General features: G+C 52.8%; 2 protein-coding genes across 3 annotated transcripts in view; one reads left to right on the top strand and one right to left on the bottom strand.

Moving 5' to 3' along the window:
• KIF21B (kinesin family member 21B) overlaps positions 1 to 4573 on the top strand; it is a 37156-nt gene extending 32583 nt beyond the window's left edge. For both annotated transcript variants that reach the window (XM_029935430.1, XM_029935429.1), the window contains one exon: positions 307 to 4573. In XM_029935430.1, coding sequence (XP_029791290.1) covers positions 307 to 361 — 55 coding nt within the window. In that variant the 3' untranslated portion in view covers positions 362 to 4573. The remainder of the gene's footprint in view (positions 1 to 306) is intronic.
• A 3591-nt stretch (positions 4574 to 8164) lies between these two features.
• Positions 8165 to 13475, bottom strand: part of LOC115287125 (maestro heat-like repeat-containing protein family member 2A) — a 12911-nt gene continuing 7600 nt past the window's right edge. The window contains exons 6-8 of the mRNA XM_029933385.1: positions 10219 to 10321; positions 9760 to 9819; positions 8165 to 8440 (exon numbers count right to left, since the gene is read on the bottom strand). Of these exons, the coding sequence (XP_029789245.1) occupies positions 8292 to 8440; positions 9760 to 9819; positions 10219 to 10321 (312 nt within the window). The 3' untranslated portion in view covers positions 8165 to 8291. The remainder of the gene's footprint in view (positions 8441 to 9759; positions 9820 to 10218; positions 10322 to 13475) is intronic.

Here is a 13475-nt window from a genome sequence, read left to right as displayed (position 1 = left end):
GCCAGGAGAGGGGTGCCAGGTGGCAGAAGGCAGAGGGGGGAGCAGCTAGGCCTGGACAAACAAAAACAACACCCATGAAAATCCATGATGAGAATTCTCTTGGGGACGTTGAGAGCACAGGCCCTCTCCCTCTGCCCAGCAGCCACCCCTCCACCCCTGCAGTCCGCCCGCATCCTAAGCAATGCTTGCTCTTTGGTTCCAGCCACATTTGGGGAGTTTGGGGAATCTGGCCCATCCTTTGCTTTGGTGGTAGCCAGCCGGGCCCACTTCACAAGCTGACCAGGCCCTCTCTGTCCTCCACCCCAGTGACCTGACGGTGAAGTTCTGGAGCGTACGGCGGTTACCCGGTGGCCCTCCCTAGGAGCACACGACAGTCCTCACCCTGGCTGTCTTTCAGAGGATGGCCCCCAGACCCTCAGCCCCTGGCAGCCTGGACAGCACAGAAGAGAAGCTGTGGCCTGATGGGGCCAACTGCCCTGGGGACAGAGGGTGTGGGCATCGGGTGTTGCCCCTCTCCTGTTCTTCCTTTCCCTTGACCTTCCTATGGGATACTATTCCCCCCAGTCCCTCCCCTGCCTCCTGGGGAGAGAGGGAGGTTGGGGGGAATTTAAGCTGTGAAGCCAAAGGGCATTTTCCCTCTCATTTCTCTCCCTTCAGCCCCTCGGGCTCTCCTTGCCCTCCCTCTGGCCACATTTTCTCCTGCTGATCTGGCCATGCCCTTCCTCAAGCCTCTGGCCCAGTGGTGGGGCCCCGTCGTGGAGGTGAAACAGCCCCAGCTGCACCCCCTCCAGTGAACAGGCCTCCCTCTACAGCCCCTCATGCAGCCTCTGGAGCCCCTGTACCTGCCTCTGAGCCCAAAATGACAGTCCTCAGGTAACCATGGAAACCAGGTGGAGGCAGCTGGGCTCTGCGGCTGACCCTTAGCTCCTTGACCACCAACAGCCAATTCCAGTTGACCCCAGCAATTCCTTGGGGTACCTTTCTGATGGGGCCAAGGTAGAGCTGCTAGAAAAAATTTTCCTTTGGGGAGATGGTCAGAAATACTTCAGCTATTTATTTTTTTTTATTTTTATGTTTTGCTGTTGCCTCCTGGAAAGTGACTTGAAGTCTCTCCCCACATGTTCTTTCCCTCTGCTCTTGGGGGCCGGGACTCCCAAAGGGAATTTGCCCTACCAGCCCTCCAGGACCACCTCCTCTCTTTGCTTTGCAGCTTGGGCCTGTCCCCAACATTGCCCCCAGGGACCATTCTAGTGCACCCCTGACCTCTAGGCCGCCTGATGCTTCAGTGCCTTCCTTACCCCGGGGCCTGGCACCCATGCTGGGCAGCCTTACACCAGCCATGCCCGCGACACCACATGTGTCTTTTCACTTGCGGGGTCTCATGCCCGCTGCCCCCCAGAGGCCGGGGAGCTCCACCCCACAGCCAAGGGCCAGGGGTCCCCTGTTCCCAGTATCCCGTGTGGGCCATGTAGGAAGCAGCTCAGAGGACTGTGTCCACCAGGAAGTGGCTTGGATGGTGAGGCTGGCCCAGGCCCTTACCCAGCTCACCTGTATTTTTACCCTGACCTGGCAGCAAGTCCTTCCAGCCTCTTTCTCTCTGGTTATTCAAGAGACACATTTTCAAGCCTTAAAGCTGGCATGGGGCAAGATGTTCTCCCTTTTAGATTAGCAGTGAAGAGGGAACTCTAGTTTCTTTTTGCCTTGGAGCTGTGGACTCAAGGCTCCAAGGATGTGGTTAAATCTGTGTTCCAGCGCCCCCTGTCGGGGAAATTCTGAATTTACAGGACTGGGCCTTGGGAGGAGTCAGTCACAGGACATCCCTCTCTCCCTGGTCTCCAACCCATCCATGGTGTTTTTCTAATGCTTAACTGGTCTGTGCTTCCTGTCCTCATTGAGGGGGCCAGGAGGCCAACTCTGTTCTGAGATATGCAGTGACTTTTAGACTTTCCAAGGGTAGCTCTGTGTTTGTCCTCTGTGCCTCTCCCTATTTGGCCAGGGGATTGGAGCCCCCTCTGTGTGGTACCAAGCATGGGGGGGTGCCGGCGCCCTGGGCAGAGGAGGCTATCTTAGCTGTGAAAGGGAAAAACACCTGCGGGGGACCTGAGTCCCCAGCCCTGCCTCCACCCTGTTCAGAGCTGCCCCCGAGGCTAAGAAGGCTGTCCTGCTGTGAGTGGCCCCTGCTGGACACAGTGGTGGAATCTGGGTCAGCACATGTGCAGGAAGCACATACCCTTGAACCCTGGCCTCCTGGAGGAGCCTGGGACAGTCTGTCTGCGATGGCCGGAAATTCCTCCTCCTCCGGCTGTCACAGGGGTGCCCAGAAGCTCCCTCGGCCTCTTGGAAGTAAGCACCTCTCCCCCTCCCCCTCCCTCTCCCTACATGATCAGAAAGCTTCAACCCTGCAACCTGTAAGAAAGAATCTGTCTGCATGACTGTTTACAAACTGTAGAAACAGAAAAGACTGCACTGCCCGCACGGGCCAGGGGTGCCCCAGCCTGGGGCGACTGTACTGTAGCTGCCAGGCCCATTCTTGCGTGAGATGTGACCTTATGGCCTGCGAGAGGTGCTCAGCGTCGTTGCCCATTTCCTGCTGTTTCTGATGGCTCAGCTACCTCATGGCGGGCTGGCTCTGCTGTCCTGGCGAGTATCACTGGTTCTAAACTTGAAGTCCCTCGGGAGCCCTGAGCCTTTCCAAAGCTGTGCTCCGAGAGCGCTGGAGTCTCTGCCTGCTCCTTCAGGGATCTCCAAGGTACAGAGTTAGGGGGCAGGCCCCCAGCATCCTAAAGGTTGGAAGCACAAAATGGTTGTCATTTGAGCACAATAACAAGGCTTGTGACAGGTGGCCTGGGCAGACCTGGGTCCAGGAGGCTCAACCCAGCTTGGCTCTGTCCAAAGGTTGACTGAGTATGTCCTTGTCTGGAGGGGCCTGCCCTTGCTCAGGGCTCGGCCCGTGGCTTGTCCTAACTCTGGGCTCGTCATATGACTTCTTACTTTTTTTTGCCCTCTGCAGCCTTGAATCTGGGCCAGTGGCAGCCCAGCCACATCAGAATGCGTGGGCCCGGGAGTAGCTTCCTTACTCGACCCCACCCATATCTTTAAACACCTGAGCCCAGGCTGGGTCCCAGCCCTATTGAGCCTAAGGAGCCCAGAGCCACAGTGCCTGTCATCTGGGCCAAGCCCCCTCAAATGCTTCTAAAGCTGACTGCCTGTGGGCCTTCTCTGCACAGTCCCAAGCCGGGCTCTGTTCTCAGTATTAAGCAGCTCGGTGGTTGCTTTCATCTGAGTGGCTGGTCCCTCCAAGACAGCCAGAATTCCCCAGGGGAGCACCTGGAGCTGGCTTGGAGATTGCCAAGGAAGAGGAAAGGCACACCCAAGCCTTTGACGAGAGCGTGGAGCCACCTTCAGCCACTTGGGAGGGGACATGTGTGGATCTGGTAGTGGTCCCCGTGCCCACCATCACTACAGCGTCAACATAGGACAACCCTTGGTTGTCTAGCCCTGCTGCGCGCCTGGGGCAGTGTCACTTGGGCAGAGGGCAGTTTCAAGCACAAAACCACTGTAAGGAAGACTGTTGCTGGCACTTTCTCATGCCACCCCATGTGGTGGAGATGTAGGCAGACCGCTGCTGTGAAGTCAGAAATGCCCTGCTCTCTTCCATCATGGAGACAATGCCAACTTGGGGGCATCCTCTAACGTGGTCTGGGCTGGGTGAGGCACAGCCCCTGTCCTCTTCAGTCCCTGCCTGGGCCGGTATGTGCACCATCGTGTTTGTGTGGGCAGGGCCTGCCCTGGTGAGTTTCTTCCCGCCAAGTGGCCCAAATCTGTGGCATCTGTCAGCTTGCCATCCCAAAGAGACAACTGCTTACTTGCTCTCTTAGCTTAGCACAGCCTCCTGGCCCAGCCTCCTGTGACCAGTAGCCCCACAGGCCACTTCCAGATCCCTCACTGCCCTCTTATGTGCAAGGACAGAAGCTACAAGGAAAGTTCTGTTTTCTACGGCATCTTTGTTCTATCCCCCATGCCCTCACCCATCCCCAGCACTCAGATGAGCCCCCATACCCCAACCCTTACCATACCCCAGTCCGATTTTTTGAACCCTTGTCCCGAGAGCTTTGCAGGGAAGTGGGAACTACTCCAAGAAGAGCCAAGGGTCAGAAAAGACCCCTGAAGTGAATCAGGGCCCTGCCCTGCCCACCAGCTCTTTTCTAGTGATCACCCCTGCCCAGGCTGCAGGGTTTCTTTTGGCTTAGGCCCTCCTTGCTATGTGGCTAGCACAAGATGTATATATGTTTTGTACCTCTGCCGATGACTGTACATAGTGTATGAAAGTTATTTAAGCCTCATGCTGTACATTTCTGTTCCCAGACTGGATGTGTGTGTTCAAAGACGTTGTCATAAATAAAACCCGGATGACCATTATCTGTCGTGACATGGCCCCTGAGAGCTGCCAGCTTTTAGCTGGCGGCCCTTCTCCGGGCTGGGCGGTTGGTGCCAGGCTGGTGGGGCAGGCCTCTGCGTGAGAATTCCTGGGCTGTGAATCTGGAGCTTCCTCAATTAAAAGGTCGTGTTGAGAGTGTTGCGTTCCCTGCAGACTCCGTATGTTGTCTCCTGGGATGGGTATGTTAGCTGGAATTGGGCACCAGCATTTAATGCGCACCCACTATATTCCAGGCACTATTTTGGGCATTTTTTTCCCCTTAGACCTTCACTCCCCTGGGTGATAGGTCATGTTCTCATTTTCTGAAATGGGAAAGTCTCAGAGAGGAAGTGACTTGTCCAGGATCTGAGCTAGGAGAGACGGCCAGGATTGGAACCCAGATCTTTCTCAACCACGACCCGTTTCCTCTCATCAGCACATCGAACGCCTTTCCTAGAGATTGGAGGCTGCCGTGCATGATATGTACCGGACATGTTTCCCTCCCTTGCCACTTAGGAAGAGAACACAAATATTAAAAGTCGTAAAAGAAGGCATCTCCACAGTGATCTTGATTTTTGTGTCTAGATCAGTGCTTTTAGATTTTTAAAAACAAGTATTCCCATTTTTTTCTAAGGCCCTAAAATCCTGTCTCTGCCTATCAGTCTCTTAGTTTCAACATAAGCAGTGTGAGAGGACGCCAAGCAAACCTGCAGTGGGCTCTCCCCTGGGAGATGCAGGATCGTTACTGTGCACCCGAGATGCTTGCCTGCGTGTAACTCCATCTATTTTGCCTGTTACCACTGATTTTCAGGAGCCCGTGGCCCCCATATAATTTTAGATTGTGCTTCATTCTATTTAAAATTATATAGCACCCGTGGCCCTACGCTAGCTCTGTGTGCAATTATCCAGTTTTCCAGGCTTCGTTCTCCAGAAAACATTTTTAATACAAGTTTCATTTAGATGTAATTCCCATACCATCAAACTCACCCTCTTTTCATTTTCAGGCTAATGATTTTATTCTGGTTATTTCCATATTCCCTGTCAGTGCCTCGCGGCAACAGGTGCCAAACAGGCCTTGAACGAGTGGGTGAGTGAGTGGATGAATTAAGGAAAGAATGGGCATGTTTGGGAGCGCTGAGTTATGGAATGCCATGAAATGTCTACACTGAAGTTGTCCGTTACATAACAGTCACCTTCCCTTTCAATAACCACAGATCACACCACCAACCCCTGGAGATTCTGGCTCATCCCCTGGGCATAGTGGCCTCTGGGGGACGATCTGAATCTTTGTCACCAGCAAGGATTATTCTCAAAGCTTTACTGTCTGATCCTTGCATTGTGAAGACAGTAGCTGTGTTTCCCAAGTATAAAACCGAGTTTGTCCTGTCAACCTACACAGGGCTTGCAGCTTCTCTAGACCTATGGCTGTTGACAGGTGATCCAGCCGGTGAGTTCTGGGTCCGTGGGAGGCAGAAGTCTTCGTGGGTGGGAGGTGGGAGGCTCCCTGGGCCTCAAACAGAAGGGTTTTAGCAGGTAAAAGGGGACCCCGAACCACAGAGGGGTACTCTGGTGGGCAGAGTTGCCCTGAGTTCCTGAGGCCCTCCAGCAGGCACAGGAGCCTACCTGCCCTGGGAAGCAAGGGTAGCTTCTAAGGATGGTTGTTTTTGGCTGCCTGGCCACGGTTACCAATGCCACGCTCCCGCCCTTACACCACCCCCCACCTGGTCTTGTCCCGCCCTTGCTCCCCACAAGCCCTTCTTTTACAGAAGATCCCACCCTATGGGACAGAGCCCACTGTTGACTGTGGGAAGTGGCGATTGGGCGCGGCCAGCCTCAAGCCTGGGGGTGGTGGGTGTGTGTGAAACCAGAAAATGGAGGCACAGGAGCTGTTGAACTTGTCAGGAGCAGGGCCCTGGAACAGACTCCAACCAGCTGGTACTATCTACCTTGGGACTGTGCCACTCCCCTCACCCCTGCAGAGGGTTGGCCTCAAAAGGTGGTTTCTCCAAACTCAGGTCACCCTGTGTCTTGAAGACGCCAAAGCACTCGGAGGTAGGGAAGCAGGAACCCCAGCCTAAGGGACTCTGTTCTTTCATTCTTTTAATGAGGGATTTGGTTCCCCCCCCCCCCAAATTATAACAATAATATCTGCTTATTATAGAAAATTTGGAAAGAAGAGTGTGAAGTAGAGACATACTATTTAGGATGTAATAGCACTTCTCAGAATCTGATAGGAGCCATTCATTGTCAGGCCTGATGGCATCATCAGAGATGGTTTTTTCCAATGCTCTCAATTTATAGACAAGAAGAATTGAGGCCCAGAGAAGCCGACAGAGTTAGCCTTTCAATCCTGCCAGGACAGAAATGACCTGACGTACTTCCATAACCTCCCCCATGTGGTCTCTTCCCATCGTGCCTGTTAACGTGGCTTGACCAATGTGAGGGAGTGATTTGGGGTGGGGGGCATCAGAACAGTCTCTGAAATGGGTTCTGTGTGGACACACTTGACTCGATGGTGCGTCGGAGTGCAGGGAAGGGAATGCGAGTGTACCTTGTCTTGGGCTATTATTCTCGGCTCCCCCGCAGCTGTAAAAGGTGCGGCTGATAAGGCCCCCAGCGCCAGCCAGTGGCCGCTGACCTGAGACCCAGAGACGAAGCCAAGGGGAGAGCGTGGGAAGAGCCTTCTGCCCAGTGCAGACCCTCGTGTGGGCTTTGATGCTGCCCGCCTCTGAGGTTTGTTTGTGAGCAGGACCGGGGACTCTGGCGGCTGCACCTAAGCTGAGATAATACTGTGAGGAGCATGGCCCCCACCAAGAAGAGGGCACATAGGGGTGGAGAGGGTGGGCGAGGGGAGAACTCCGCATGCTCCTGGGGTCTTGGATGCAGGTGACAGAAGCTGAGCACTGCAGGACGAGAGCCTGAGCCCATCTGCCTCCCTGTGACCCGAGCTCCTTCCCAGTCAGAGCAGGTTTGGCCAAGGGGGAGCCCTCCTTTTAGGATATTGGGTTACTGTCCTTGTACCCAGAGTTTTGGGGCCCCACTGATGGAAGGCCAGAGGTAGCAGGTGACTCCTGGCTCAGAGGTGGGGGTAGGGGTGGGGGTGGCATAGGAGCATCAAATGACCCTGCATAAACCTGAGGATAAACTCCAGGGACTGTGAGACGGCCCTGGGGTAAGTCTGAATCTAACAGGAGCCCGAAACATAGTCTGTGCTCACCCAGCTCAGCCCTGGGAGTGGGAGGAGGACACGTCCGGCTCTTTGCACGAACGGTGGCCGAGCTTCCTAGAGCTGAGCTGTGGTTTCGGCCGCTCACAGGGGCAGCCACACCGGTGTTTTTATGGAGCCGCCCTGTTCCTGACAGGTGGTGTCCAAACTCTCTGATCTCCAGGGATATTTTATGAGCTGACTAATGCCCTTTAATAAATCACTGCCCTGCTTAAACCTGCCAGAGTGGACCTTGTGGCCCACCGCTGGGAACCCTGCCCGGTGCAACTGGAGTCTAGAATAACCCTCACGGGTTCCAGGATCACTTTCCTCCCCGTTAATAGTTCAAGCGGATGTTAAAGGAACGTCCCAAGAACCAGCCTCAGGGCCCCTGGCTACGTGGGGAGGGGCAGTAGGGGCGGAGCTGGGAGAGGGCAGCCTGGTCCAGGTGTTCACTGTAGAGGAGGCAGCTCACAATGAAGGGCTCTGCCCCAGAGAACCAACTGGAAAGGCCAGGAAACGCTTCCACAGAAATTCATGCTTTCTCCTTTTATTTCAGAGGTCTTGCAAGGACACACATCCATTTCTAGGGCAGGGCTCAGGGGCCTGGCCCCGCTGTCGCTGTTGTCACAGTCTCAGTCGCCCTGGCCAGGACCCAAGGATGCAGGCTCAGGAGTAGCTCTTTCGAGGCCTCCTGGTGCAGAAGCAGGAGGTAGGGGTGTTGACCATCAGCTTCTCCTTGGCCTCCAGGATGTAGATGGTCTGAGTGGCGAGGCAGCTGACCATGGAGTCGGGGTCTTCCCGCAAGTACTTAAGGGCTGTAACACGGAGACCGCCAAGGTGCTTGGAAAAGCAATGCCACTGGGCTGGGCGCAAGGGCTGGGCTGGCGGGGGTGGGGGGGGCATGGGACAGCTGTGCAGAGAGGGGCATTGCAGGGGGATGGGGACCGGTGGCTTTTAAAATACAAGCAAGAATTCCTACTGAGAGGGAGTCCACACTGCTCCGTCACAAGCAGGATGACGTGCGCCTGCCCTGGGCTCAGGGAGAGGTGAAGCCGACCGCTTCTTGTCCTGCATCCACAACCAACCTATTGGGCCCCCTCCAGCCCCTCCTGCCCAGCCACACCATCCTCTCTTCCAGAGAATCCCTCTGAGAGAAGTCCTCTGACTTCAAAGGACTCCGGGTGGTACCAGGGAACCCAGCAGTGGATGAGATATGGTGCTTGAGAGAAACAAGGCAGAGGGAAAGGGAAGAACATGAGGGCTGGAGGGCTGTGTCTCGGGGATGGGGGGAGAATACGCGGACCATAACAGGAGCAGTCCTGGGGCTCCACGAGGGAGAGGCTGGGAACCCCTGCATCCCCCAGGTGAGAAATCATTACCATCCAATGATGGCCCTTTTATCAAGAGTTCAAGGAACCAAGGTGCCTGGGTGGCTCAGCCGGTTAAGCATCCAGCTCTTGATCTTGGTTCAGGTCATGATCTCACGATTCAGGAGATAGAGCCCTGAGTTAGGCTTTGCACTGACAGAGAGGAACCTGGTTGGGATTCTCTCCCTTTCTCTCTCTCTGCCCCTCCCCCACTTGCCTCTCTGTCTCTCTTAAAATAAATAAATAAACATTAAAAAGAAGAAGAAGAAATTAAAGAGTTCAAGGAACCTCCTGGCTGATGAACGGCCTGGAGTTCAATGCCGGTGAGGGTGAGTGAGAGAACATGAGGAGCGGGAGGGCCCTTGTCCAGGCCCCAGAGCTAACTGCCTTCAACATGAACCTACCTCACGCCACCCAGGGTGGCTCAGTTGGGTAAGTGTCCAGCTTCAGCTCAGGTCATGATCTCACAGTTTGTGGGTTTGTGAGTTCGAGCCCCACATCAGGCTCTGTGCTGACCGTTCAGAGCCTGGAGCCTGCTTTGGATTCTGTGTCTCCCTCTCTCTCTGCCCCTCCCCTTTCTCGCTCTTTCTCTCTCAAAAATAAATAAGCTTTTTACAAAAAAAAATTTTTAAAGATGATCCTACCTCTTCATTCTGTCCAGTAATAATTTTCATGAATCATTTGCCCATTCACCCTCATTTCTGAGACTTCCCCACCAACACCACTACCCTCAAGATTCGAGGAATAGCGACCGGGTGGCCACTCACCTGAATATATTTCCTCAATTTCACCGGCTTCTTCTGCATCAAGGGTTTGGAGGATCTGGCCTACAGGGGCACAGGGGGCACCTCAGGGGCCCCGCAAAGGCCACAGGACCCTGGCTGCCCCTGCTTTTGTGTCCCTTCCCAAAACACTCACCTCCTTTTATCTATTTTTCCCTCCCCCAAACTGGCTTTGCCTGGACTTTTCCCATAAGTAGAAATTGCTTCCCCTTCTTCTGTCATCAGCAATTGGGCTGGGGCAGGTGGGGGGGGTGGCATCTCTCTGCACTAAAGATGCCTTCCCTTAGGGTGACATGACGCAGTCCTCATCAGTCAGCTCCCACACCCTGAAGTCCCACCCCTTGGGAGCTCTGCTGGCCCGGCCGGCCAGGACCTGACCTGTTCTGCTGGGAGAGGTCCTCAGGCTCTTCGAAGGACCTGGGACAAGGACATGGAAAGTGTTACCTGCAAACCGTACAGCTGCCTGGCGGATGGGGGCCTGCCGGTTCTTGAAGAGAATCAAGCACTGCTTCAGAAACCAGAGGGCTTTGTTTTCCTCCTGCTTCAGCTGTAAGAACAGGAGCTGCGTTAGGTAAGGAGCCCATCACCAGTTCTTCTGCCCGCCCCCCACTGGACAGTCTGGAGACATCTTCTCAGTGCAAAACCCTGTCAAAACATTCTAGGGGTGCCTGGATGGCTCAGAGCATGCAACTCTCGATCTTGGGGTCTGGAGTTTGGGCCTCCCATTGAGTATAGAGACTGCAAAAAAATAAATTATATTAAAAAAAATTCTACATCTCCATCCTCTCCCACCCCAGCTCCTGAAGTCTTGTCTCCTCTAGGAAGCCTTCCTGGATTGATGTGGGGATTGCTTTCCCTGTGGGAGATGTGAAACTCGAATAGATTGACCCCAATCTTTTGCTTGCACATTTTTTTTCCTACTCCCAACCATAGAGGACTGAACTCAGTTGTCTCCATATTGCTTATTTATGGCTTGGCTTAAAATCTGCACTCTCATAGTCCTCTGCTTTAAGCTGCAATAGAATAATCATGTCTACACCTTTCTGTTTAAACAGAGCCTAGCAGGGCCACATATAATTAAGTGTTTTAATACCTTCCCCTGCCGAGGCATGCACCTACTTCTGTGTTCATCCAGAATCTCTCTCTGGAAGGTTCTGGGGGATGACTGTGTCCTGTCTTTTGCAAAGACCAACAATCGTAACCCCACCCTCAACGTGTCCTTCCTGGCGACTCTCCTCCTCCCCCTTTGCACTGCAGCCGCAGGTCTTAAATGGGAGGCTACGTCCATGGTTAGGCATTTTTGGCAGAAGATCTTTTCTTTACATAAAAATCCTAACTGGAAACCTAATATTCTGAACCAGCAGAAGAGAGACTGCTCTGGTTGAAGGTCATCTTCGACCCACTGCTCATCTTCCCCAGGTTTGAAGTTACCCTGAGAAACCGCTGGGTTCTTGCATGCTGGTCTCCTTCCGCCACCCCGCGGACCCAGATCTGGCTTCTGGGGTCCCAAGCCAACGGACACATCCAGTCTGTATCTCCCTGGACTCGTTAACTACACTGTTAACCACTCATTGCTTCCTGAAACCATCCCCTTCCTAAGTGGCCACCACCCTCCTCTCCCTAGCCTGGTTTCCTTTCCTAGTCTCCTTCATGGGATCCTTGGAGTTGATGCTTCCTGGGAACCTGATATTGAACCACACACTTCTCCCTCTATGCGATTTAACTAGAAAAGTGAAATCAGGCTCGTGGTTACAGCTCCCTTCTACGAGTCAGCCATGTGCTCGGTGCCCACAAATCCATATCCATGCTCAGTGCCCACAAATCCGTATCCATGCTCGGTGCCCACAAATCCGTATCCATAGTGCAGCTCTGTTCTCCAAGCCTCAGTGATCAGTGGCTCTATCCACTTCCATGGGGACAGATCTCACAAGCTCTACAAACTCAACGCGCACCAAATCAAGCCGCTGTCATCTTCCCCTCCACACCTGCTCGTCCCTCTGTATTCCTGAGCTCGGTCCACTACACCAGCATGTTTCCAAGTCAGAAACCCAAGAGCTGGGCTTTACCTTCACCCTCCACATCAAATAGCTCCCCAGCTCTGGCTACTTCCTCCGTGTCCTTGTCTTCATGACCTCATCTTTTCTCCCTGGACCCTTCCAACTACACACCCCAGCCCTGTCCCTTGTGAACTTATCCTCCAATCTGCAACCAGGCGGTCCGACTAAAACACGCAGCTCTCTAACCACGTTATCCCCTTGCTTAGAGTACTTTGCTGGCTCCCTATTGCCTCCAGCATCAAGCCCTGGTCCTTATTGTGCTCAAACCCTCACTACACAGTACAACCCAGCTCCTGCTTCCTGCTTCCCATACCAAGAGGGCACACTGTCAGTTCACGAGCCAAAACCAGCTTGCAAATTTTTTTCATTTGCTCCGCACAGTGCTTTAAACATTGTAAATTATTTGCCAATAAAATGTAGTAAATTTCACCTAACATCAGGATATTCTGCTTGTCTTAAGAAAGTGGAAAATCTAGCAACACTCACCCACTCTAATTCATAGAATCAATTACTTGGTTCTCAACTGTCTCAAATGGGGACTGAACTGTCCCCAGGGGAATTAAAGAACTGGGGGCAATGGTTTTGGTTGTCAAAAACACACTAATTAGGAAGCACACTAATTTGCAGTGCCCCATTGCATCAAGATATTTGTATCAAATATTTGTATCAAAAATCTGCTGCTAATTATCCATACCGCAAACCCGACCCTATCTATTATATAAACAAATAGTATTTTTTCACAGTTCAGATACACACTGGATTTTCTAGGGATGCACCTACAATATGAAGCAAAAGAAGATGGTACTTCATTTCATGTAGACCTCCACCCAACATTATCCCTCTCTTTGAAAGTCATATCACCAACGACAGCACTTCTTATGGTATGTGAGTCCCCAACACAACAGTCCAGTACCACTCTGCATCTGTGATAGGTCAAATCACAAAGGTTCCACACAGAGGGGCACAGGGCCAACTACTTCATCACGTCTTCCAGGGGACTGGAGCCCAGACACTTACACATATTGTTTATATTACACTACCTTATGTTATATCATATCATGTCATGTAGTCACGTCACTTATGTTATATTGTGTTACATATGTACACATTATTTTATTTAAAATTACTTTCTCAGGGAGCCTGGGTGGCTCAGTGGTTAAGCGTCCGACTTGGCTCAGGTCATGACCTCCGGTTCGTGGGTTCGAGCCCTGCATCGGGCTCTGTGCTGACAGCCCAGAGCCTGGAGCCTGCTTTGGATTGTTTATCTCCCTCTCTCTCTGACTCTCTCATGCTCACACTCTCTCCCTCTCAAAAATAAATAAACAGTTTTAAAAATTAAAAGGGCTAATATCGAAAATGTACAAGGAACTCACAAAACTTCACAATCACAAAACAAATAATCCAGTGAAGAAATGGGCAGAAGATATGAACAGACACTTCTCCAAAGAGGACATCCAGATGGCCTACAGGCACATGAAACGATGCTCAACATCACTCCTCATCAGGGAAACACAAATCAAAACCACACTGAGATACCACCTCACACCAGTCAGAGTGGCTAAAATGAACAAAGCAAGAGACTACAGATGTTGGAGAGGGTGTGGAGAGATGGGCACCCTCTTACACTGCTGGTGGGAATGTAAA

This window comes from Suricata suricatta, chromosome 3 (genome assembly GCF_006229205.1).
Source record: "Suricata suricatta isolate VVHF042 chromosome 3, meerkat_22Aug2017_6uvM2_HiC, whole genome shotgun sequence".
Lineage (NCBI taxonomy): Eukaryota > Metazoa > Chordata > Mammalia > Carnivora > Herpestidae > Suricata > Suricata suricatta.
Note: the sequence above shows the minus strand (reverse complement) of the source record. Positions and strands in the feature narration are given on the sequence as shown.